Here is a 27,253-nt window from a genome sequence, read left to right on the forward strand (position 1 = left end):
TTAAACACAACTTTGAGGATTTTAAAACATTTTAATTTGACAAAGTGAGGGAAAAAAGAAGGGAGGAAATTCACCCCTATTGAGTACTGACATTTATCAGATACTGACTCAGTCGTTTGAGACAGGCTTGCTTATTCAATCCCAACAACAGTGCAAGAAGGTGGCTACCACTCTGTAATAAAGGAACTAAGCCTTAGAAAGATAAACAATTTCCCCAAGCAAAACAGCTAGTAAATGGCAGACAGGGATGGTAACTTTGGTAGTCTAATGGCAAGAAGCGGTGGATCCAGGTCCTCTGCATCTAGCTCTCTGCTCCACCTTCCCTAAAGTGTAGTTCTGTCCTCCTGACCCCGCTCACATATCAGTATTGCCCTCCATCCCAGTCCTCCACCTTCTCAGCTACACCCGCCCCCCTGGATCCTCATGAGACCCAAGAGCCCCCTGCTGGCTCTCTTGAGGTTCAGCACAGTTTTATTCCTGGGACTCCACAAAGTGAAGTGTCTAGGGTTAGGGTGGACCCCAGGCCAGGAGGTGGTGGGTCACTGCTGGCCTCCACGCAGCGGCTCCACCCGCAGCCAAAGGCCGCCCTCTGCCCGCAGGACTATCTCTGGCTTCCTGCGCGGCTCCTCCTCATCTGGCAGGACGCGGAAGCGCAGCAGTGTGAGTGCCAGGACCACCTTCATCTCTGTCATGGCAAACGTCTGCCCAATGCAGTTCCTGCGGGGTGAGAGTAGGGACTCTGACTGCACCCAGGTCCCCATCAGGCCCCATCAGGCCCAGAAACTACCTGGGACACCTATCCCCTCCTGCAGGGATAGAGAAGGAGGCTAACCATGCCTGAGACCACCCCAACCTGGGCTTGCATGTCCCCTGTACCCCACCCCTGTCTTCACACCATCCCCGCTTCACACACCCACCAGCCTTACCTCGGCCCTGCAGAAAAGGGAATAAAAGCCAGAGGTGACCTCTTCTGGGGACTTTCTGGATCAAAGCGGAAGGGATTGTATACCTGGGGCAGAGAGGACAGGCCTGCTGGGTGGGGTTTCTCAGGACACCCGGACACCCCCAGAAAAGACAGATGTAGATAGAGTAGAGGGGAAGTGTCTGATTCCCCAAGTGGGGGCAGCACCTCGGGATCTGGCCAGACGGATGGGTTGTGATGAATCCCAAAGATACTGATGACACAGATGTTCCCTGTGGGAAAGGAGGAGGCAGTCAGGATGAGGTCTCAGCTGACAGGACCACCTCCCTCCTCCCTCTGTCTTTTTGGGCACCTTTGGGAATGATCCGGCCATCTGGGAGCACAACATCCTGGGTACAGCAGCGAGAGATGCCAGTGACTGGGGGATGCAGCCGCAGACTCTCTTTGATGCACATGGTCAGGAAGGGCAACTGAGCCAGTTCGTCCCTAAGGAGCCCCCCCAAAACAATTATCCAAGGAGCAAAAACAAAGACACCCCCAGCCCCCCTGCTGTCCTGTGAGACACTCTCTCCACCTCCCACTGACCCTCACTCCTATAATAAAATAAATTCAAGGGAGTTCCCAGTGTGGTGAAGCAGTAATGAACCCATCTAGTATCCATAAGGACACAGGTTTGATCCCTGTCCTTGCTCAGTGGGTGAAGGATACAGCATTGCCATGAGCTCTGGTGTAAGTTGCACACAGGGCTCGGATTCTGCATTGTTGTGGCTGTGGTGAAGGCCATAGCTGCAGCTACAGTTTGACCCCAGCCTGGGAAATTCTATACACTGCATGTGTGTTCCCAAAAAAAAAAAAAAAGCAAAAAAATAAATAAATAAATAAAAATAAACCTCAAAAAATAAAATAAAATATAAAATATATTCAAGATGAACAAAGATTTAAGCATTAGAATATCAAAAAAAAAGCACAAGTTACTAGAAGCACAAGTACAGACTGGTACTTTAGAAGCATTTCTGAGCAAAATTGCAACAGTTACAAGGTATCCTTAAAAGTATTGATATATTTGCATTTAAAAGCTCTTTGAATTATGTAATTAGCTTAAAAAGCAAAAAAAAAAATCTCTAAAAGGTACTTAGAGGGTTACTTGAATGAGTAAGATCTACTCCACTCTCTAGGTGAGATGACCTAATATCACTAAGGTGCCAATTTTTTCTAAATCAATCAGCATAATCAATGTAATCCAATAAAAATCAAGTTTGGGAGGAAGCGGGAAAGGAACTTGATAATCTTATTCAATTTGAAAGAACTAAAGTTCACCAAAACTAGGTCAATACGGAATTCCTGTTGTGGCTCGGTGAGTTAAGAACTCAGCTAGTGTGCACGAGGAGGCAGGTTCCATCTCTGCCTCGTTCAGTGGGTTAAGGATCCTGCATTGCCAAAAGCTGTGGTGTAGGTTGCAGACACGGCATAAATCTGGCGTTTCTGTGGCTGTGGAATAGGCTAGCAGCTACAGCTCCAATTTGATCCCTAGCTTGACAACTTCAGTATGACACAGATATGGCCCTAAAAAGAAATGCACATGTGCACACACCCACACACAATAAAATCCCAAGACAAATACAAAATAATTGCTAAATTCTATTGGGACAACTAGATAGCCATTTAGAGAAAAAAAAAATAGATTCCTACCTCAGTACTTATACAAATATAGATTTCATGTGGAATATAGCATTCGATATAAAAAATAAAAATTAAATTAAATTATATATAAAATCATTTCTTTTTTTGTATTTTGGGGGTCACACCCACAGCATATGGAAGTCCCCAAGCTAGGAGTCGTATCGAAGCTGTAGCTGCCAGCCTATGCCACAGCACAGCCACAGCCACACCAGATCCAAGCCAATCTGCGATCTATACCACAGCTCACAGCAATACCGGGTCCTTTAACCCACTGAGTGAGGCCAGGGATGGAACCCACACCCTCATGGACTCTAGCAGTCTCCATACTGCTGAGCCACAGCAGAAACTTCCAGATATTTTTTAAAATACAGGAGCTATAAAGGAAAAAAACATAATAAATTTGACTGCAAATAAATGATCCCAAACCATAACAAAGTAAAAAGACAATCTGGGGAATAATTCTTACATAAGAGAAAAGAATTAATTTTCTTTAAATTTAAAGAGTTTTTATAAGTCAAAAAGGAAAAAATAACTAGGAAAAAAATCAAAATATAAAGAATATATTATGAAAAACTGACACTTCACAGAAAAAGAAATACACATGAATGGTCCCAATGTGAAAACAGTGCTCAAATTTACCCATACTTAAAATGATGTTCACTAAAATAACAAAGTATATTTCACCTAATACAATAGCAATTTTTTTTTTTTTGTCATTTTAGGGTGGCACCTGTGGCATATGGAGGTTCCAAGGCTAGGGGTCAAATTGGAGCTATAGCCACTGACCTACACCACAGCCACAGCAAGGCCAGCTCCAAGCCATGTCTGCAACCTACACCACAGCTCACAGCAACGCCAGATCCGTAACCCACTGAGCGAGGCCAGGGATTAAACCTGTATCCTCACAGATACTAGTCAGATTAGTTTCCACTGAGCCACTACAGGAACTCTCCAAAATGGAAAATTTTTAAGTTTTATAGTGCACACTGTTGGTGGGGATATGAGGGCATTGCCACTCTTAAAACTGTAGAAATGAATTTACCAATAGCTATTAAAATGTAACACTCAAATGGTCTTTGATCCGGGAATACCACTTCTAGAATTAGTCTGAGAAAGACATCCACATATATACGCAAAGAAGATGTTCACCGCATCAAATTGATTACAGCAAAAGGCTTGGAAAAGATACAAATTGATGGGGGAATGTTTAGATAAAGTATAATACATCCATATAGTGGAATATTATATAGCCATCAAGAAGAAGGATATAGGGATTAACTAGTTCTTTCCTACCCTGCACGGTAAATCTGCAGAGTAAATCAGGACAGAGATACTGAAAAGCAACTATCTATTATAACAGAATATAATATCTATATATTATATTCAATATCTATTATAACAGAAAATGTTTATGTAAATGTCCCCAACAGAAGCAGCTTGGGTAAACTAAGCAATGCTATACACACTCAGAGAGAAGGAGCTCTAAGACACATTATTGACTGAAAAGAACAAATGACCAAATGTGTGTGTCTGTTTATATTAAACTCTAATAACCTAATCTTATCAGGATGTTTCATTGGGTGCAAAAAAAAAAAAAAAAAAAAACCCACCTACTCTCATTATTGACTTTGCAATTCAAAATTAGTTTCCCGAAACCTAATAAATGAAAGGATCTTGAAGCTATATTGTCAAGGATCATGCCTGGAAGCTCTGTATATACTCTGAGCTGTAGAGACATAAGATAGAATGAATAAGGCAAGAGAGACTGTGAACAGATTAATGTAGGGACAGACTGAACAATGTCTGGAAGGACACAGGAAACCATTGAAGGAAGGGATGGGTTTGGGATGCTGGTGTCTGACAGAGGCTTATGGGAGGTGATGGATGTCTTAAACAACTTTATTGTAATTATTTTGCAATATATACATATATCAAATCATCATGTTGCACACCTTAAACTTATAGAATGTTATATGACAATTATATCTCAATAAGCCTGGGGTGGTTGATGGGAAGCTTATGTTCATACTGTTTAGATTTTAACAAGTGCCTAATTTTTTTTTGAAGTTGAAAGAAGCACAAAAACATCTTTCCACCTCAAGGACCGCTGTGCTGAGCAAACCTTCACGTTGAGGGTACTACCTCCAAAATTTTGTCCAGCCAACACTTCCTCTCCATCCTTTAGTCCGTGGCCCAGAATCTTCCCCCTTGACCCACCAGATTGCACCTCATCCCCTCCAGGTTGCCCCTGTAGCTGCAAAGAGATATTTCTAATACTCACATCTGACCTGCTCCCTCCCATGCTCAAAGATCTTCCATGGCTCTCCATGTTAGTCATGGATCTCCCTTCAAGAAAGAACTAGCTGGAGTTCCTGCTGTGGCTCAGCCGTAATGAACCCCACTAGTATACATGAGGCCTCCCTCAGTGGGTTAAGGAGCTGGCATTGCCCTGAGCTGTGTGTAAGTCACAGACACTGCTTGGATCTTGAGTTGCTGTGGCTGTGGCATAGGCAAATGGCAAAAGCTCTGATTCAATACTTAGCCCTGAATTTTCATGTGTCATGGGCGTGGCGAGAGAGAGAGAGAGAGAGAGAGAGGAAGGAAGGAAGGAAGGAAGGAAGAAAGAAAGAAAAAAGGAAAGGAATGGAAGGAAGAAGGAAAGAAGAGAAAGACAAGGGGGGAGGGAGGAAGAAGGGAGTTACTGTACAGCTTCAAGGAGTGCTGTTACCTGACAGCCTCCAGCTATAGGATCCCTGTAGCATTCATAGCAAGGCCACACTTTCCCAGGCAGCCTACAGCTAATGACTCAGCACAGAAGGCCACTACTGCCTGAGCATTTCTGCCCCAAGTGATATTTCCCTAATGGCAACACCATGCCTATTTTTATTTTTTATCCAACATTGGAGTCCTGAAGGACTTGAACTGACACCTTTGAAAACTCATTCCAAAGCTGTCCAACATGGGCTTCCACTCCCAGCTCCAGCTTTAACAGGAACCTCTCTGATCCTCACACTGTAGATTTCACAAGGAGCCAACCACCTTTATCTCCTCCCAGACATCCCAGGCTCACTCTTGCATGCTTCCATCCTGGCCTTTGCACAAGTTACCCCCATGGCTTGCAGCACCATCCAATAACCACATCCAGATGGCAAATCGATATTCACTTCTTCACTATGAAGCCTCACCTCCTTTCATCTCTGCCCCAGGCTGGACCATGTAGGACTCAAATGGGACTAGACTCTGAACTGGAAAAGGGGAAGTATAGATATGTTTCCTGAGCAAAGAGGTGGACCCCCGAGAGATTTCCTGGGAACGCCTGGGATAGAATATTAGGTGGGTATTAGAAAGAAAAGAACTGTCAGGGCAATGGGGGTCTTTGGAGAAACAATGCAACTTCAAGCAGAAGAGCAAGGGAGGAGAGAGGATGTTAATATATTGAACATGTACTGTGCTGCATCTGTTCTGCATTGTCACAATTCTCCAAGTAGCACCTGTGGAGGGGAGATTCCTCACCCCACCCCCCAATTCATAGAGGAGAAAACACTATTCAGAAAAAGGGGACTGATTTTCTTAAGTCACATAGCCAGTTAGTGGGGCATTAATGAAGACACTCAGATCTTCTCATCCCCAAAGCCTCAGCTGTTCAGACTGGGCATATATATATATATAAAAATAAATAAATATATATTTTATATATATATATATAATATATATATTTATATAAATATTATATATATTTATATATATATAAACAAATATATATATTTGTTTCCCCTTTCCCAGCTGGGGACTAGAGCCAATAAGAAGGGTTCAGGAAGACACCATGTGGACATGCACTCACCATTCAATCTCCTTAGGCTCACGGTCCCTCAGGAGCTCTTGCACCTCCTGCCGGCAGCGCTCCTGGTACTCCGGATGCTTTGCCAGGTTGTACAGGACCCAGGAGAGGCCACTGGCGGTGGTGTCATGGCCTGAAGGGCAGCCAAACAGGCTTGGGTCTCTGGGATACTTCAGCACCAAAGGGTCGACAGCACCCTCATGGTAAGACGCCCCCCACCCCACCCCCGCCACCTCAAATAACATGGGAAAGATGGCCAAACGGGGTGATCCAGGGCCACCAGCCAAGTCCCTCACATGAAGAGACCCCTGCCTGTTCCGAAGTCCCACACCGGGACCCTCACCCGCAAACATGAAGGTGTCAGCCTCGGCTTGGATGTCCTCATCTGACAGTCCTTTCCCGTCTTCATCCTGGAGAGAAAGCACCCCCCAAATCACATCAGCTCAGAGGACACCTGAGCCTAACCTGAAATTGTCCCTGAAGCTCCATCATCCAAACAGGATCATCCCCTCGTCAGCTCCAGAGCCCACCCCACAGCCCTCCTCCTTGGTCTCCTGCCTCCTGTTTACTCCTTCCAGGCAGCCTTCTACACAGCCACGTCTGAAACTCCTCACCGACCTGTCCCTCCCTTCCTCAAGCACCCTCTGTGACTCCCTAGCCCTCTCTCGATCAAGTCCATGTTCTTTGCTCTGACATGTGAAACCAAGATCCAGTCTACCTACCTCTTGAATTTAGATCCCAGAGAAGCCTACCTTGGCCAGCAGGAGCACATCAATGAAGTCCAAAGTCTTGGCCTTAGCCTTGGCCCTAAGGAAGTCTTGGGAACCCTGACTAATGAGGGTGCGACGCCGCTCCTGGATGACGGCATCTGTGAAGTCGTGCACCAGGCGGCAGGCCTTGCGGAAGCGCCTCCCTTCGGGGGTGAGGTAGTACAGGAAGTCCTTGTGCAGGAAGATCTGCTCATTCCGTTTTGTCACCAGGGCACTGAGCTCGGAGATTGCAGCAATGTATTCACTGGGTTTCCTACACAGTCACACCAGAGAGAGCCTTGAGAAGCAGCTCCTTAACACACAGGAAACCCTGGGAGCCCTTCCAGTCAGGAACCCAGGACCACATCCCAGCCAGAAAAGAGTGCCCTCCCATCAGGTTTCTCTCGCTGCCTCCCATCTCTGTCAACTGCCTCATGTCCTAGATCTCAGGGCGGAGCTTGAGAATCACGCTCATCTCTCCTCGCTCTTACACAATATCTGCCCCTGCCATTCTTCCTCAGCTTCTCCCAAATCTGCCCCATTTTCCCCACCAACGTCAAGCTTCCTCCTCTCTGGGGTCTCCTTCCATCCTCTGTCCACATGACAGCCAGGCTTTGCCCAAGTCAGATGTCCAAACTCCGCTTTGACCACAACCCACATCTGCTTGAGCACCTTCCCTGGCTCCCTGGAAACCTCAGCAAAAAGTTCATATCCTCTTTGTCTGGCTTTGGAATGTCCTTAAGCTATAGCCCCTGCCCACTCCTCCAACCTTATTTCCAATGTCTCTCCTCACTCTTACACCCACTTGGCTCACACTAGCTTCCTGGCCTCTATCAAGCAGTTCTGCCTGACCAAGAGGATCTCACCTTCTCTTTCCCCTTCCTGACCTTCAGTGTCCACCCCTCACCCACCTCCTCCAGGAGGGCCCTTCTGATCACCCTGCTCAGTCCTCCCCCTACCCCATCCACTCCCTTGGGTCTATGGCTCATGGTTCCAGGCCCTGGGACAAGACTCACTCCTGGCAGTTGCTGTCAAAACTGAAGACACATTTCTGCAGACTGTCCAGAGTCATGAGGCTGATGTGTTCAAACATGTCCAGACGGGTGTGGCCCTCTGAGGCCAAGTGCTGCCACTTGGCCTGGACAGAGAAGAGGGCAGAGCTTGGGCTGGGTATTGCCTCCCCTGAGCCCCTCTCCAACCCCAAACACCAAGATGCACTCCCCCAGACCCTGTCTCTTGGTCTCTGCCCTAGGCACCCACCCCCAAGGATGCCCAGGGCGTGAGTGGGAGTGGAAGCTGTTCCTATCAAGACATCAAGCCCCCAGAGCTGGGAGTCAGGAGACCTGAGTTCAAGGTCCAGCTCTGCCTCTTAGGTTCTGGGTGCCCTTGGTCAATTCATTGCTTTCCACTGGGCTTTTCCAGCATCAAATATTTAGTAACACTTCAGATGACCTGCTTTGGTAATGGACAAACTAAGTTAGAGTTGCTGTACCCCCACACATAGCATCCTTCCTAGTGTGTGATCCTTGGCAAGGCCCTAACCTCACTGGCCTCCCATTTCATCCTCTATAGTGTGGCAATTATCATCATCTCTGCTTCATAGGAATGTGAAAATAAATTACTCAACACATGCTGAAGAATTGGCACACCGTTTCCGATGTCCAATAAGTATTAAATAATTGTTATTTATAGTAGTTATTTACAACAGTGTCTGAAGTTACAAAAATGTATCTTTTATGAAAACATTGGTTTTTATCACTTAACTTTTGAACACATAGGCTTATATTTTTATAAATAATAATGAGGAGTTCCCTGTAGCAGAGCAGGTTAAGGATCCAGTGTTGTCACTGCTGTGGCTCTGGTTTCAGCTGTGGCATGGATATGGATTCAGTCCTGGCACGGGAACTTCCACATGCTGTGGATGTGGCTGACATCATCATCATCATCATCATCATCTTAAACGCAATGTTACCTTATCTGACCAATAAATCTAGTATAGTAAACCAGATGTTTAAACTATAGTAATTAGAGTTTTTTGAGAAAGTAAAGTATTCTAGTTGCATCAACTAGAATAGTGCTACAGTTGCTAAAATTGCCATAAAATCAATGTGAAGTTATATGATCATAAGGTGGTATATAAGTCCAAAGGAACTACTGTGCAGTAGTACCCGTTGTGGCTCAGCAGGAACTAGTATCCATGAGTTCAATCCCTGGCCTCCCTCATTGGGTTAATGATCCAGCATTACCGTGAGCTGTGGTGTAGGTCTCAGATGCGGGTAGCATCTGGCATTGCTGTAACTGTGGTGTAGGCCAATAGCTGCAGTTCAGATTCGACACCTAGCCCAGGAACTTCCATATGCTACAGGTGCAGCTGTAAACAGGAAAAATAAATAAAATAACTATGCAATCTTCATCATTTCTATCTTGAATTTACAGAGTTTCCATGAAGCAGACTAGAAATTAAAGTCGTCTGTGCATCTGCTTTGTGCCAGGAGCATGATTACATTCCATGATCTTGACCACCCTTTAAGAAGAGATTAGGGAGTTTCCGAAATGGCTCAGTGGAAACGATTCTCACTAGTATCCATGAGGACGAAGGTTCAATCGTTGGCCTCACTCAGTGAGTTAAGGATCTGGCATTGCAGTGAGCTGTGGTGTACGTTGCAGATGTGGCTCAGATCTGGCATTGCTGTGTCTGTGGTGTAGGACAGCAGCTAAGCTCTGATTCAACCTCTAGCCTGGGAAATACCATATGCTCCAGGTGTGGTCTTAAAAAGACAAACAAAAAAAGAAGGAATTACTACCTTGATTTTAAAGATGAGAAAACTGAGGCTTCGAGAGGAAAATCAGTGATGCCACCCCCGACAAAAAGCCATTCAGCAGAGCAGGATTCCAGACTATTTGTGTCCGAGGCCACTCCGCCTTTCCCAAGGCTCCAGCTGGGAACCTGGGTTCAAGAAACTCACATGCATGATGTCTGCACTCCTGTTGAAAATCTTCACATATGACTTCAAGATATCAAAGTGGAAGGCAGGTGTCAGCAGGCGGCGCTGGTGGCTCCACTTCTCACCAGCACTCAGCAGGAGCCCAACCCCTAGCAGGGGCAGCCACGGGGAGTGAGCAAGGGCAGCACCTTCCCCCAGACCCCCAAGGTTGTCCCCAACCTCCGTCACTCCCCGTTACTCACCCAGCCAGGGCTTCAGGAAGATGTACAAAAACATATCCTTGTGTATGATGGTGGCTGACATGAGAGATGGAACATCAGGGACCATGGAGAGGAGGAAGGGAGGGACTTTTGCTCTACATTCCCCCTCCAATCCCAGCATGGCAGGAATGGGACCAAGGGCAGGGGAAACAGGGAGGAGGGGGGAGGTAAGAGAGGACAAGACCAGGCTGCAGCACAGAGTAGAACAAAGGCAGAGCCAACACACACACTCCTACATACTTAGATGCAATCCAACATGGCACAACAGGGCTCAGCACATCTTGACATGGCTCTTACAAGGGCTAATATGTTCTACACACCCAAGACTATAAATTAAAGGGGTTTGTGCACCTACTTTGTGCCAGAAGCATGATTACATTATGATCCTTTAAGAAGAGATTAGAGAGTTCCCATCATGGCTCAGTGGAAACAATTCTCACTAGTATCCATGAGGACAAAGGTTCAATCCATGGCCTCACTCGGTGAGCTAAGGATCTGGCATTGCAGTGAGCTGTGGTGTACGTTGCAGATGTGGCTCAGATCTGGCATTGCTGTGGCTGTGGTGTAGGACAGTATCCTCCTTCACCCTACACTTAGCCTTAGGTGCTTAGGCTCAAAGGGACCCTATATCAGGAATCTAGTACACCACATTTGCCCCATCACTCTCTGACATCTCCTAGAACACCCAACATCACCCCAATGTGTATTAGCATGCCTTAACATGAAACAGCATACATGATATGTCCTAACATGGCATAGCCCTGACCTGGGCCTGAGGCAACATGACACAATCTTAGCATGTCCCACAGAGAGGCCCCAGATAGGACTTAAATACTGTCCCATTAAGGGCACAGACAGAGTCTGGGCGTGACCTAGACTTCCTCAGTATCCTCCTTCACCCTACCCTTAGCATCAGGTGCTTAGGCTCAAGGGGACCCTCTGTGCTGAAAGGGACCAGAAGATGCTGTCCCACTCAGATACTGAGCTCCACCCACCATGAAGAGCTCTCCCTGTCCCCTTAAGCCTCCAGAGGCCCCCAGGACCAATCAGACACAGTGGGCCAACCTGAGGTCGGGTGGTATCCCTGCCCCACACACACAGTACTCTGGCCATCTCCCTACCCCCACATCACCTTCTGGCTTAGGGTTCCTTCCATCAGAGGCAGCTCAGGCAGCAGAGAATACACAGAACTAGGAGGCAAGCTTCACATGCTACGTGGCCTTGAGAAGTTACTATGCTTCCCTGAACCTCTTTTTCCCCACCCTGGAAATGCCCACCTAGCAGGGTGGCTGGTGGATGAATAGCTGCAGTATCTGCCAGTCCAATGTCTATCTCCTTTTCCTGGAACCAGCACCCCATACTTCCTCCACCGTCAACCCAAGTAGTTATGAGGGCAGCTGTGCCACCCCATCCCCTGCTCCAGAGCCGACCATATGACACTCAGCCTTACCAATTCAGCTGCAGTTATTAGGTGATGAAGTGGTCCCTGTGACCCAGGCCACTCCACTTTAAGGGAATTCTGCAACTTTTCCTGGGTCTGTGGGGCGTGAGCTCACTTGTCAGCGGGGATTGACCTTCTGGGATTCATCTTTACCAGCATGAAGAAGAAGAACACACAGCTTTGAGATGAAGACAGATTCCCAATGACACTGCTTGAAAACCTAGATCCAGCCATGCCTGAAGGCAATGCTCCCTGAGCTTTTCACTCAAGAGATCCCCTTTCTTAGACCAACAGGGTTGAGTTTACACCACCACCCAAAACTGGAAGAGATTCTGGCAACCAGAGAGAGCCAAGGACCTGCCCAGAGGAACCAGCAGGTCTCTGTCGATGCTGCCCATTCCCCTGCACAACCTGGTCTGTGGAGGAATGGGAAGGGCTTGGAGCAGGAGCAGGGGGAGCCTGGGGTAGGGAGGGCTACCAGGAGATACCTGGGGCCTGGAGCAGGGGAGCAACAAAGTTGGGGTGGACAAGCCGCAGGATGGGATAGAAGGGCCCTAGCCACCAGAGGTAGACATCGTGGAAGTAGTGGCCCACATCTTCCATCAGCTGCAAACACTCTTCATTGCTCTTCGCCTGAGAATGAGTGAGGATGGGTCCAGGCCTGACAGGGGGCCTCAGAAACTACAGATGCCCACTCTATCCCCCTACCCACCACACCCACTCACTCCCTTCTCTCCCACTACCTGGATTATTCATCTATACTTCTCTCCATCTCAACAAGGCAACTTCTCCCTGTTGGTGTCTCTTTTTTCATATATACCCTTGTGACTCTCTCTGTCCCCTTATTCTCTTCATCTCTGAATTTCAAAAGAAAGACAAAGGGGGTGGGGAAGAGGAAAAGATAATAGGTGGATGAGTGGATAGACATATTTGGACAGATGGATAGATAGATAGATAGACAGACAGACAGATAGATAGATAGATAGATAGATAGATAGATAGATAGATAGATAATGATGGGTAGACAGAAAGATAAATGGCAGATAAATGGATTGATGGATAGGGAAATGATTAGATAATGGGTGGATACATAGGTAGATAGAAATATGGATGAATGGATGAACGGATGCATATATGATAGGTGATGGCTATATATATAGATTATAGATGAATGAATAGCTAGATGTAGATGTAGACAGATGAGAATTGGACAGATAATGGATGAATGGAAAATGGATGGATAGATGATAGACATATAGATAGGTAACATATATATATCTGTGTATGTACTTTTCTTTTGCTCCATTTATGTCTCTCCGCATGTCCTCTCTCCCTCCATCTCTCTGTATCTCTCTCTCTGCCCCAATTTCTCTGTCCATCTCTCCCACTCTACATCTGTTTCTCCTCATCTCCACACTTTCCACAGCTCCCCATCTCTCTCGGAATCAATCTCCTGTCCCCTACCTGGTCTTGAAGTCCTGTGAACCCTACACCCCTACACATTTTCCTTGCCTCTCACCTCTATCGCCGTAATTTCATGGAACTCCTTCTGATTGCTCAAAAGCCAGGTGCTCACTTTCTCACCTCCAGGTCTTTGAGTGTGCTAGTCCTCTCCACAGAATACATCTTCCTTCCTTTGCTTAATAAAATAAAAGCCTGCCTTGGGAGTTCCCCTCATGGTTCAGTGGTTAACGAATACGACTAGGAACCATGAGGTTGTGGGTTCGATCTCTGGCCTTGTTCAGTGGGTTAAGAAGCTGGTGTTGCCATGAGCTGTGGTGTAGGTCGCAGATGCAGCTCAGATCCCGCGTTGCACAGGCTGTAGTATAAGCTGGCAGCTACAGCTCCGATTAGACCCCTAGCTTGGGAAACTCCATATGCCGCGGGTGCGGCACTGGAAAATACAAAAAGACCAAAAAAAATAAAAAATAAAAATAAGCCTGCAGTTTATTACAGACCCACTTGCATCAGCTCTTCCTCCAAGAAGCCTTTCAGCCTGACTGAATGGCAGAAGACTTGCTTCCTCTCTGGGTTCTGCCAGACATCACTTCCTCAGACCTAACCTTATGACACAGGATTGGGGTGTCTCTCATTCTGTGTGCAATATTGGGGGATGCCTTCAGGGAAGATCCTGGGGCTATCTCCCCAAGAATCCTCAAACAGTGTCCACAATAGGGGTTGGCAAATAAATAAAAGAAAGAAAGAGATGACGAAGGAAGCCCAAGTTCAGGAAGGGCTTTGGGACCTGCAAGAGCTGTGCAGAAGTGAGGCAGGGAGGGGCTTGCAGCACTCAGATGCTGACACAGCACCCACCTGTGGTGTCAGTGACAGACCAGGCAATAACACAGTGGCAGAAAGAATGAGGAAGATGGCGGGGCCCAGCCAGATCCTCTGTCTCTGGGGACAGTTGGCCACCAGTGGAGTTAAGTCCCTCAAGCCCTGCTCCATGGGGGCACTTGCAGCCAAGGCAAGGGCCATCACTCCCCAGAAGGAGCCCCTACAGTGGACACTGTGTCAGATGCTGCACAGACAGAAGGAATCTCTGCCTCCTCCTGCTCATTCTCTCTGGGGTACCAAGGGTACATCTCAAGGCACAAGAAGAAGACACACTCTCTGCCCACAGGGAAGCTGACCTTGGCTGGAGAAGACAGGTTTTTCACATCCTGGGAGTGGTTCCAGCCCTAGTGGTGGCCACAGGAAGATGTCTTCATGGGGGAGATTTGTGGGTGGTACAGTGACCTCAGATCTTGTCCCTGGATTCAGGTCCCACATCTTCTCATGTTCTGACCAGTCCATATGGCCTCTGCTTCCTTGCATGGTGAAGGGTCTGAAGTTCTGGGACCTTCCAGCCCTGGAACACTCCACAGGACTGATGCAAATTCTGCCTGTCAATTGAGACAGCCTCTCCCACCTATGAGCCTGTTCTGCTCCCCAGGCTCTGTGCACAGTGCATTGTGTCTGACAGTCTATCTATCTATCTATCTAAAACATCCTGTCTATCCATCTATTTATCATAGTATCTCCTAGCAAGCCAGTTCTTCTCCTGAACCTATGGACACTCCCATAAATCATGCCATTTACAAATGAGGAAGCTGAAGCCACATCCCCCATAAGAGGAAGAAAGGTAGTCCCCTCCTAGTGAAGCATTCTCACCCTCATGAGGACCCATTCAAGCCCCAGGGTGCTCCAGGCAGGTAAATATGGGTCTTATTCACCTTTGTCACCTGCTCCCTGCTGACCCTGAGACACTTGATGAGATCAGTCCAGACAGGGAGAGGGACTCAGCCAAGATCACACAGGAACAAACACGGAAGGAGAGAAGAGAGGTCAACACAAGCCTCCAATGCCAAGCCCTTGGATGGGGAGCCAGAACTGCAGTAACTCTGTAACATTCCTGCTGCCTCAGGGGCTGGCCGAGACAGGTAGCCTAGGGAAACCTTTTACAATGAGCTTGGGACATCCTGTTCTATGACAAGCTGGTCTGGGGGAGGAGAGGAGAGGAGCTGGACAATCAGGATTTTGGATAACAAAGGGAGGTGATGGCAAGCTACCCAGTCCTCCTTCATTATATCAGCAAACATTTATTCAGTGCCTACTGTATATCAGCCCCTGGGCTGGGCCACTGTAGATCATGTCTCTGCCTCCCAGAGCCACTATCTACTCAGAGAGTTGGGTAAAAAGCAAATAATTGGTCAAGGTATCGGGGGAGTAGTTAAAGGAAGCTTTTAGAAATTAGTTGAGGTTCCCAGGCTAGGGGTCTAATCAGAGCTGTTGCTGCCGGCCTACACAACAGCCACAGCAATGTCAGATCCCAGCCACGTCTGCGACCTATACCATAGCTCAGGGCAACGCCAGATCCTTAACCCAGAGATCGAACCTGCAACCTCATGGTTCCTAGTCAGATTCATTTCCACTGCACCACGACAAGAACTCCAGAAATTAGTCATATTTGAGCTAAATGGGAGAATAGAGGAATCTACTGGGTAACTGCAGGAAGAGAAAAGCTTCCAGGCGAAAGAACAGCACAAGCAAAAGCCATGTAGTGAGAAGAGTTTGGTTCACTGAGGAACCAAGAAGCTCAGAGTGACTATGGCATGCATGAGGCTGAGGAGGACACCAGGGCCCGGCCAAGAAACACTTAGCCTTTATTTTCAGAGGGATAAGCATTCATTGAACAGTGTTCATCTGAGAAGTTGCATGGTCTAAATTGAATTTCAGAAGAATTTCTCCAGGGCCAAGGAGTCAGTGGATGAGGAGACAACAGTGGCAATGAAGAGACCAGAGAAGGGGGAGGGAGTGAGATGGATGGGAAATTGGAGGGTTAGTAGGTGAAAACTATTACATGTAGAATAGATAAGCAATGAGGCCCCACTGTACAGACCATGGAACTATATCCAATCTCTGTGTCAGAACATGATGGAAGACAGTAGGAGAAAAAGAATGGACATATATGCATGACTGGGTCACTTTTCTGTACTGCAGAAATTGACACTACATTGTAAATCAACCATAATTTTAATTTTTTTTTAAAAAAGAGGCCAGAGAGTAGATTAGGAGAGACTTCCTGGAGAAAGATGAAGGTGGATGGGGCCAAGGGTGAGAGGAGATGCAGAGAGCACACAGATTAAGGACAGATTATGGAGGCAGCACATTAGGGCCAGATTCACAGGTGAGAGAAAAAGGCAGGCTCAAGGGCTCCAAATATGTGTTGAAAGGATGGACTAGACCAAGGGTGGGGACAGGATTGGGGACGGAGCCAGGAGTTCAGCTTCTGACCAAGGAATCTGGTGTTTAGGAGACACCCATGCCATGAGAGGAGGAGGAAGGAGCTGGATAGGATGACCTTGGGCTCAGGAGAGATATGAACTTGGAAGTCACTTATGCAAGGAACTGATGGTCCACTTAGGAGCTGGAGCCCTGGGGTAAGGAGGTGGTCTTAAGAGAGAACGAAGAAAGAGGTAGGATGCTGGGGTTTCTGCACATGGAAGGGTGGAGCAAAGGAAGAGCCAAGTGGAGACAGAAGGGCCATGAGGAGGTATAGGAGATACCAAGGAAGGAGGGTGGCCTAGAACCAAGAGGAAAAGAGGTCCAGGAGGACAAGGGGATCCACAAGCTCAAAGAGCTGTGAGCAGGTGGATGAGATGGGGCTGGATGGAGTCCATGGGATTTGGAGTCCTAGAGCTCACAGTAATCTGGTGGGAGCATGGTGGGGGTGGGAACCACACTGGAGCAGGTGAGAGCAAGCAAAGAAATAGAGGCAATGCGTGAAAACAGCTCTGTGTACAAAGAGAGAGCAGAATGAGCCCCGTTGGAAACAGGCAGGTAGGGATGTACATGTCACCCCTCTGTCCTGTTTTGTGACCTTCCTTAGCATCACCATAGAGGAGAGATCAGAGGATGGGGGCGTCGGGGTTTGAGCTCACACAAGGCCAAAGTCTTCCAAAGAGCCATGAGGGAAAGCCCAGGTGGTAAGAGACTTCAGCCCATGTGCAAAGGATGAGAATCTAAACTTGATGTACCCAAGGAAATGAGATTGAAAAGAAGCTGTTGGACTAGGGTGCACAGGGGAATGGACAGCCTGGCAAGGTCTAGGATGAGAGATGAAGAAAAAAAAAAAGAAGCTAGAAGGAAAGGAAGTTGTGGTCAGAGAATGCAATCTGGAATCAATGGTTTTGGACATTGTGCCTTTGCTAGTGATGACAAAGTCCTTATTGGGATTAGGGCCAAAGTAGGCTAATGCAGCACAAAGGAAGGGGCTCTGGGGATGAGGCTAGGAAGGTGGGCCAGGAGCCCCCTCCCACCCTCCCAGGAAATTTGGCCATTAGGTCCGAGTGATTCCTTCTGAAAGAGGGAAGGGTCCACTTTTATCCAAGTTGAGCAGAGAGGCCCACCGATATATCCTGAGGGTGGAAGACAAGTTTGGAAGAGACAGACGCCAGAGGAAGGGGAGGAGGAGGAGAGACTGACCACACATCTCCTCAGCTCCTGCTGTACCCCCATAGGGGCATAAGAGGGGTGGAAGTCATAGCTGATTCCTCTGGGAAGCAGAAGCCCAGAGAGGAGCAGACACTGACCTGAAACCAAAAGAGATGGGCCAGGCAGGGACAGACCCTGGACAGTGGCCCTGAGGAGGCCTCAAGACCAGCAGTGGACACCATGGGGTCACTAGGGGACCCAGCTCTCTGCAGCCCATTCTGTCACTAGAGGACCCAGCTCTCTCCAGCCCATTCTGAGAGCTCCTCAGATGTGCACCAGTGTAGGGAAGACGGGCAGGAACATAACCCCAAACTGGCCTTGGGTGAGGAAGACTATGAACCATGAAAATATTGGGGCATAGAGTGGACAGAGAGGAGAGGGTTCGACCCAGTGGAGAAGTGAGGAAAATGCTCTCCCTTACTTCTCTGCTGCCCTAGACCCCAGCTCAACCTCAGACCCCAACCTCCCTGAGCCTGATCCCCGACCCCTCAGGAAGTCCACACACCATCATTCCCCAGACCCATCCTGTTGCCCACACTCACCAGGTCCTGGTGACCCCAAAACCAGTTCCGTTTTGGGGGTTGCGGGAAACACCGGAGGCGGCAGCAGTTGTCATAGAAGTCATAGATCCAGGACAGGATTCGGGACAGGAGCCAGGTAGCACCGACCAGCTGCAGGAGCAGCCACGGGGAGGCTGACACAGGCCCCAGTCCCAGCCAGGACAGGCTCAGCTGCAGCATCCTGTAGGGCAGATGGTGTGGAGAGTGAGCTCCTGAGACTCAGCAAAGGGACAGTGAGGGTGAGCTCTGAGGCAGAGACAAATAGACAAACAAATACAGGGAGAGGAACAAGGGGGTGAGTGCTGGGGAAGGAAGGACTCAGAGATGAGCAGACTGAGGCTCAGAGAGGGGAGGAGACCCAGGAAAATCCAGAGGAAGAGAAAGAGACAGGGAGAGGGCGAGAGAGAAGATAATGAAGAAATGCCCACTTGGAATCAGTGGAAAGTTGCCTTGGGCAGTGCCCCTCCCTACCCTGGGCCAGAACTTTCAGCCCCACCAACGCCAGCGCTGCACCTTCTGTCTGGAGCAACTAGTCCCACACAGCTTCTTCTGTCCTCATCCTGGAGAGTCTTCTTCCCTGTCCTGACTTCCAAATGGGGCCAGTCGGGAGTGGCGGTGGTGGGGGGGGGAGGCCTTGAGTGGGTCAGCCAATCCCTGCTTGCCTGGCTGCCTCCTCCCACCTGGAGTCTGCCCAAGACTTAGAAACCTGGAGCAGCTGGCTCCAGAGAGGAACCAGCTCAGATTCACGTGGTGCAGATGCTGACTTCTTGGGACTCAGCACCTCCCACTCAGCTTGCTGGAAGGCGGACAAAGGTGACTCTGTGCCCCTGTGTTTACAGCTGCCCCTGCCCTTCCAAGGCCAGGGTACAGCAGGTAAAATTATGAGTGTTTCGGGTGCAAACCATGTCCCAAAACATCTCCGTGGCTCTCACCACGTGTGGGCCAGAAGGGCAGCATGCACCATTTCTTGGCACAGAATCAGAAAGCCCAGAGGCAAGAAACTTCTGGCCTCCAGGGCACGCAGCCTGGCAGGAGTTTAAGCCCTGCCTCCAAGCAACCCAGGCCTTGGGTTGGGATAAAACTGCTGGGAGTAGGAAAAGAGAAACCAGCCTGGCTGGGGATTACCACAGCAGATTCAGGGGGTCAAGGGCCCAGTCAGAAGAGGACAGCTGGAGGCTTGAGGTGTAAGGCTGAGAGGGGTCAGGAGAGAACAGGGTCCACACAGGGGAAGGCAAAGCTGGGAGATCTTGAGTGGAGTTCTGCCCTGCCCTCACTCTAACTATAGGCTGTGCCAACCTCCTTTGGGCTCAGCCTTCCCGTCTGGGAATTGGGATATCAGCTGTAAATGTGTTTCGTCACCTCCAGATCCTGTCCTAAACTCCCCTGTAAAGTAATCTCAGCCCTCATGAGGTCTCCCCAAGATCAGGCTCCAAGATGAGGATGAGTTTGAAGGATGGAGATGCAAAGTGAGAGGATTTGGACAGACATTCCTGCTGCAGCTAATAGAATGTTTGGAAAATGCCCAAATTTCCTCTCCTGCCACCACTACCCCATTCCTTCCAGGCCCACATAATCCAGCTTTTGAGGGACTGGTCCTGAAGCCCTCAGCAAGTTTGTGTGCCCTGTCCCAGATTCTTTGCCTCCTTGGCCAAAGTGATCCACCTGCTGAGGTGTCCATTCAGAGAAGGGCCAGGAGCAGGGCTATGGTAAGTGAGAGGCAACAGGGGTAGCCAGATAGGGGTGAAGAGAAGCAAAAGGAAGGAAGAGGAAACAGGTCCAGAAAGGTTCAGTGACTCGCTCCAGCCACACAGAGAAGTAATTTAACAAGACAGCACAAGCAGAAGTGAATCCTGGCACAGAGTGCATGCTCATTAACTATTTAGGGAAGAAAGGGCCTTTTATAGTCATGAGCTCTAAGAAATGGCCACTCAAAATATGGTCCTCAGACCAGCGGCATTGACATTACCAGCAGCATCTAGGAAACGCAGAATTTGGGGCTTTAACCCCCACCTGCAAAGTCATGGCTGCAAAAATTCTGCTGTTGGAGTTCCTGTCGTGGCGCAGTGGTTAACGAACCCGACTAGGAACCATGAGGTTGTGGGTTCGATCCCTGGCCTTGCTCAGTGGGTTAACGATCCGGCGTTGCCGTGAGCTGTGGTGTAGGTTACAGACTTGGCTCGGATCCTGCGTTGCTGTGGCTCTGGAGTAGGCCAGCGGCTACAGCTCCGATTCGACCCCTAGCCTGGGAACCTCCATATGCCACGGGAGCGGCCCAAGAAATGGCAAAAAGACAAAAAAAAAAAAATTCTACTGTTGTCCCCAATAAGAGGAGTTTATACTTCTTGAATCTGGCCTGGCCCTGGGACTGCTTAACTAATATTATGTGGTCAAGGTGGTGCCATGCTAGTTAAGGCCTTGAAGTAGGCTGGCAGCTTAAATTTACGTTTGCTTTTGGAACCCATCCCATCAGAACCACTCCCTATTCTGTAAAGAAGCCCAAGCCCCATGGAAAACTTCATGGAAAGCTCTGATCAGCAGCCCCACTTGAGTTCCCAGCCTAGTGTCACCTGTCAGTGAGCCTCCAGATGACCACAGCCCCGAGTGACATCACATGATACAGAAAAACCATCCAGCTGAGCCCAACTGACACACAGAATCATAAGAGAAAATAAAACGGTCACTGGTTTAAGCCACTATGTTTGAGGGGCTGTTCATTACAAAACAACCTAGCAGGACTGTGTGATTATACCTACTGAGTCAGAATTTATGTTTGAAACCAGATCCCAGGGATTCCTGTGCTTGTGAAAGTGTGTGAGTCACTGGAGTTCCCATTGTGGCTCAGACTAGAACCCAGCTAGTCTCCACGAGGATGCAGGTTCAATCCCTCTGGCCTTGCTCAGTGGGTCAAGAACCCTGCATGGCTGCAAACTGTGGTGTAGGTCACGGATGTGGCTTGGATCTCAGGTTGCTGTGGCTGTGGTGTAGGCCGGCAGGTGTAGCTCCAATTCAACCCTTAGCCTGGGAACTTTCATAGCGGCCATAAAAAATTTTTAGATAATTTTTTTTAAAAAAGAAAAAAAAAGTTTGCAAGTCACTGCTTTAGACACCTGAGTCAGGCTCTGCTATATGTCTCAGGAAACTTTACCCTGTCTGTCCCTCAGTTTTTTCATTTGTAAAATGAGGAGAAAAATCTATACTTACCAGAGCTGTGTGTTTATTAAGCACCTCCTATGTGCCCAGTACCATTCTAGATGCTAGGATGCGATAGTAAACACAGCAGACATCATCTCTGCTGTCAAGGGGTTCACCTCTAATGGGGAGACAGGTGCTCATTGAATAGATGATCAAGAATGGACCAGACAGTTATAGGGACATGAGGACTTCCAGGAGGAGGTTACCTCTGAGTGGGACCCAAGTGAAGAGGGATAGTTGGCCTGTGTGGTTGAAAGGGCCCCTGGGAGTTTCCGTTGTGTGAAAATAAATCTGACTAGTATCCACAAGGACGCGGGTTCAATTCCTGGCCTTGTTCAGTGGGTTGGGGATCTGGCATTGCCATGAGCTGAGGTGTAGGTCACAGATGCTGTTCGGATCCTGCATTGCTGTGGCTTTGACATAAGCCAGCAGCTACAGTTCTGATTTGATCCCTAGCCTGGAAACCTCCATATGCCATAGGTACGGCCCTTAAAAAGAAAAGGGCCCCATAATCACAGGGTGAAGTGCCCAGCAGTGGGCACAAGCAAGCCTGTCCTTGTTATTCCTTTTTTTTTTTCTGTCTTTTTGCCATTTCTTGGGCAGCTCCCGTGGCATATGGAGGTTCCCAGGCTAGGGGTCGAATCGGAGTTGTAGCCGCTGGCCTACTCCAGAGCCACAGCAACGCAGGATCCCAGCCGTGTCTGCAACTTACACCACAGCTCACGGCAACATCAAATCCTTAACCCACTGAGCAAGGCCAGGGATCGAACCCACAACCTCATGGTTCCTAGTCGGATTCATTAACCGCTGAGCCACGATGGGAACTCCATGTTCTTGTTCTTTCGACTCCCACTCTGTGATTACAGTTGCTGGGTCTTTGGGATAACAAGCCAAGGTGACAAAATTTGGTCCAACATTCAATCCAGAAGCAGGTGTTGAAGATTCCTTCACCATCACCAAGAACTCAAATCCCAGAAGGCCTGTGGGGACTCTGGGAGGGAAAAATCCATTGCCCAGTGCCCCCAGCTTCCTGTATCAGGTGGTAAAAGGGGAAAGGGAGCCAGCATGGGGGGCAGGAAGCCTCAGGTGGAGACCTTCTGTTCAGAGCCTGAGGAGGCTGGAGCATCCCCAGTAATTTCTCATCAAACAAGGAGCATCTCAGCTGCCAAATCACACAAGCTTGGCTTATGGAATGTCCCCCAGCCACTGTTGGAAGGAGAGGAGCCACTCACCACCCTGCTCCTTCTCCAGGGGCCCTTCCATCCCCATCCAGTGCTAGGCAATGGGCAAGCCTGTGTCAGACCAGGCGTGGTAGTCACTGTGAGTCACTTGGGCATGGTCTGTCGCCCCTCTGAGCCTCGGTCTTCACATCTGTAAGATGGGCTGAAAAAACCACAGAGAGTTGCAAGCATCCTATCAGACACAGGCAGAGAGTGTAGGGAAAGTACCTTTCTAAATGGTATGTGAGTAAATGTTCCACTTATAAACAAAACTTACAAAACTGTGTGTGTGTATATGTGTGTGCACATTTGCATATGCATTGAAAAAATCCAGAAGGATTGAAGGAAGTAGAAATGGAGTCTCTAATGCATTTTTCGCCCACACGGAGCTGCTATAATTTCTATCACCAAAACAATTTTATAAAGAAATAAGGATTTAGCACAATGAAGGGCACAGAGCTGAGCAGTTCTTTAGTTCTTTTTTTTTTTTTTTTTTTTTTTTTTGGTCACACCCATGGCATGTGGAAGTTCCAGGCCAGGGATTGAACCCACGCACAGTAGTGACCCAAGCCACAGCAGTAATAACATGAGGTCCTTAACTGCTAAGCCACCAGGGAACTCCAAGCAGTTCTTATTTTGTATTATCATAAAGACACACCTCCCAGGAATCAACATGGGAGTCTCTAGAAAAAGCCTGCTGGCTGGAGTTTCACCTTTGCTTCCCTAAGTTGCTGAAAAGGATCAAGTTCTGGATTCAGGAGAATTGAGCTTAAATTCCAGCTCTGCTGCTCATTGGCTGTGTGACCTTGGACAAATCAATTGCCCTCCCTGAGACTCATGTCCTCCTCTGTAAGTGGAGTGGTGGGTTTATACCTCCCAAGTAGCTCATTCCTCAACAACAAACTGTACTTGATCACCTACTCTGTAGCAAACGCAGTGCTTGGTTGGACCCAGGACAAGGAATAAACAAGACAGACAAAGTCTCTGCCATTTACAGCAACATGGATGCAACTAGATATTCTAATTCTAAGTGAAGTGAGTCAGAAAGAGAAAGACAAATACCATGTGATATCACTTACATGTGGAATCTGAAATATGGCACATATAATCCTATCTACAAAACAGAAAGATCATGGACTTGGAGAGCAGACTTGTGAGTGCTGGGGGGGTGAAGGGGGAGGGAGTGGGATGGACGGGGAGTTTGGGGTTAGTAGATACAAACTATTACGTTAAAATGCATAATCAATGAGGCCCTACTGTATAGTACAGGGAAATATGTGCAGTGTCTTGGGATAGAACATGATGGAAAATGGTAGGAAAAAAAAAGAATGTGTATATGTTTGTGACCGGGTCACTTTGCTGTACAGCAGAAATTGAAGAAACATTGTTAATCAACTATAATAAAAATTAAAAAAAAAAAAGAGAGAGAGACAGGAGTTCCCATTGTGGCGCAGTGGTTAATGAATCTAACTGGGAACCATGAGGTTTCAGGTTCGATCCCTGGCCTTGCTCAGTGGGTTAACGATCCGGCATTGCCGTGAGCTGTGGTGTAGGCTGCAGACGCAGCTCAGATCCCTCATTGCTGTGGCTCTGGTGTAGGCCAGCGGCTACAGCTCCGATTTGACCCCTAGCCTGGGAACCTCCATATGCCACGGGAGCGGCCCTAGAAAAGGCAAAAAGACAAAAGACAAAAAAAAAAAAAAGAGAGAGAGAGAGAGAGACAAAGTCTCTGAATCGTGGTGCTCATGACTGATGGGGAAAGCCAATAGGAAATCAGACCAAATCAGATGGTGGCAGTAATGAAGGAAATTAACAGATATGCTAGAAAGTGACTGAGGGGGGCTGCTCAGGACAGGGCAATGAGAGAGGGCCTCCCCGAGGAGGTAGCCTTTGAGCAGAAACCTGAAGGACATGGACAAGTGGGCCGTGAATAAAGACCACCCCTTGAAGCCATGCCAGGACTATAAAGGGTGGGGCACATGTTCATTCTTGCTTCTGTCCTCAAATGTGCTAAGATAATCAGGGCTGATGGGGGCAGCAGGAACCAGCCACACTGGAGACCCACAGTAGTTGATGAAATCTAACCCAACACTCAGCCCTGAAGCAGGTTTGAGATCAAGAACTGACAGGTCCCTGAGGCCACAATGAGGGCAGAACCAGCTGGCAGACTGCCCAATTCCTGAGCCAGGTGGCTGAAGATCAAATACATTGGTTTGGGAGCCAGAAAGCCTAGAGCAAAACTTAGGAAAAGTACAGAGGACACACACAGCTAGGTACAACCACTAGGCACAGCAGTCATGAAGAGTCCTCCTCCTCCCCTTCGTCCACCTCCTCCCCCTTCTCCCCCTCCCCCCTCCCCCCTTCTTCCTCCTCCTTCTCTGCCCCCTTCTGTTTATTAGGTGATGATTGTTTACAAAAACTAAACTGACCACCAAGGACCACCCCAAGCCACAGAAGGGAAAATTGGAGAAAGGACACTTGTGAAGTGTAGAGTTACAAAAAAAGAGTAAAACAGAGTTCCTGTTGTGCCTCAGGGAATTGAGGACCCGACATAGTCTCCATGAGGATGCAGGTTTGATCCCTGGACTTGTTCAGTGGGTTAAGTATCTGGTGTTGCCGCAAGCTGCAGCAAAGTTCTCAAACATGGTTGAGATCCTGCTCCGCATTTCTGTGGCTGTGGCGTAGGCCTCAGATGCAGCTCCGATTTGCCCTCTAGCCTGGGAAATTCCATATGCTGCAGATGGGCCAGTAGAAAGAAAAAAGAGACCATTTATCCCCTTTTCCTCCCCAAGCGGCAGATTAAAAATTACAGCAAACTCTTTGCTACTCCTCCCTTTAAGAGAATGTAATGATTTTTTTTTTTTTCCCCTCTTAGGGCCACAAGCGCAGCATATGGAAGTTCTCAGGCTAGGGGTCAAATAAGAGCTGTTGCTGCCAGCCTGCACCACAGCCACCGCAAGGTTGCAGACTCGGCTCAGATCCCCCATTGCTGTGGCTCTGGTGTAGGCCGGTGGCTACAGCTCAGATTAGACCCGTAGCCTGCGAACTTCCATATGCTGCAGGAAGCGGCCCAAGAAAGGCAAAAAGACAAAGAAAAAAGAAAAAGAAAATGCTCATATATGCAATTTTGTAAAACTAAAAAGAAATCACACCAAACTGCTGGTCTAAAGAGTGGGGAGCAGGAACAGAGTGGAAATTTTTCCCATGTAATATTTGAAGAGAGAGAGAGAAAATAAATCAATAATAAAGTGCTTGCAAGACTGACACAAGGTAATAAGCATGTGTTTGACATTATTTCTCTTATTTTATAACAGAATGAGGACACTGGCACCAGCCATGAGCTTTAGGTCCCTCTGGTGTGCACATCAGGGACCTTACTGGCTGTTTACAACCCTCATCCTATTCATTCCCTAAACCCTCAGCAAGGAAAAGTCCCCCAAGAGGGAATCAAAGCCCACCCTCCAGCTGCGTGACCTTAGCCCAGTGACTTGCCCTCTCTGAGCTTCATGTTCCTTCATGGTTTAAAAAAAGGCGTAATAATAGACCTACGGAAATTAGAGGAGCAAACCCATTTGTGTGTCTAAGTTTAGGTTCCCAGGAAGTAAACGCTGATGCAAAGATTCCAGTGAAAATATACTTTATTTGGAGGTGACTCTGAGACAAAAATTCAACTGTAAGTTGTCTGAGAGGTGCAAATGCCAGTAAGGCAGTGGGGAGGTGAAATAGAGAAGGGAAGGCAGCAGGTAAATGATACTTTATAAGGAAATTCCCACTGGGGCTCAGTCCCTCTGGGAGACAATGGAGAATGTGCACCTTAGGCAGGGCTGCTTCCAAGGGCATTATTCCTCTAGAACGTCCTGCCTGCTGCAAGCAGAAGGGAGGGAGGTTTGGACAGCGGCTCCAGGGATGAGCACCGCCTGATGTGGACAGTTATAGTTGTTCAGTAAGAGAGGGTCTCCCCTCCCATCTTCCCAACACACCCATCCACACACAGTCATACACACACGCACACACTCACAGACACATGCGCACTTACAGACACATGCACACTCACATACACACATGCACACAGATGCATGCACACCGTCTCACAATCACTGTGCAGACATTTGGACTCTTACTCACATATACACACTCACATACTTGCACACTTACACACGCTCACTTACTCACCCAAATGCACCCAAACATACAGTCACATATGCACAGTCACACACGGCCACACATGCGCACACGCTGAATTAATGGAGACCAACCCCCTCAGTCTGTTGTCCCCGAATCAGCCAGCAGAGGGAGCCTCTGACACATTCAGGAGAGGAAAGACATCCTTCAGCAGCCAGAGAGAGCAACTGGGCTGGGTGTGCCTTGAAAATCACACATGCAGGTGCAGCAACGTTCCAGGCACCCATGCCTTCGCTCTTCCCTCTCTCATTCATTCACCATCATGACCCTTGGTGGAAAGTCAATGTG

At 48.1% G+C, this 27,253-nt stretch overlaps 1 protein-coding gene and 1 long non-coding RNA gene across 14 annotated transcripts; one reads left to right on the top strand and one right to left on the bottom strand.

Annotated features, from left to right (window-relative positions):
- Positions 1-11: 11 nt before the first annotated feature.
- CYP4F55 (cytochrome P450, family 4, subfamily F, polypeptide 55) lies at positions 12-18,965 on the bottom strand. Of its 13 annotated transcripts, none has more exons than NM_001244636.1 (13): positions 18,843-18,965; positions 18,354-18,552; positions 12,324-12,468; positions 10,377-10,430; positions 10,156-10,283; positions 8,206-8,327; positions 7,193-7,463; positions 6,784-6,850; positions 6,444-6,573; positions 1,275-1,408; positions 1,130-1,194; positions 927-1,009; positions 12-717 (listed from the first exon to the last, which is right to left on the bottom strand). In NM_001244636.1, the coding sequence occupies exons 2-13, from the start codon at positions 18,549-18,551 to the stop codon at positions 540-542; spliced, it is 1,575 nt and encodes a 524-aa protein (NP_001231565.1). In that variant the 5' UTR covers position 18,552; positions 18,843-18,965; the 3' UTR covers positions 12-539. The 13 variants fall into 13 exon arrangements, with proteins under 13 accessions (NP_001231565.1, XP_020935412.1, XP_084865566.1 ...); XM_021079753.2 differs by having other exon boundaries at positions 18,885-18,955; XM_085009440.1 differs by having other exon boundaries at positions 9,994-10,283; positions 18,885-18,955.
- On the top strand, positions 10,425-13,718 carry LOC146405445 (uncharacterized). Its single transcript, XR_014837494.1, has 2 exons — positions 10,425-10,916; positions 10,963-13,718. It is a non-coding gene; the product is annotated as an uncharacterized LOC146405445 (long non-coding RNA).
- Positions 18,966-27,253: the final 8,288 nt, after the last annotated feature.

The sequence above is a fragment of the Sus scrofa genome, chromosome 2 (assembly GCF_054392235.1).
Source record: "Sus scrofa isolate SSC_HxYL_T2T_F1_AM1 chromosome 2, Sscrofa_HxYL_maternal_Yorkshire_Landrace_v2.0, whole genome shotgun sequence".
NCBI classification, from domain to species: domain Eukaryota; kingdom Metazoa; phylum Chordata; class Mammalia; order Artiodactyla; family Suidae; genus Sus; species Sus scrofa.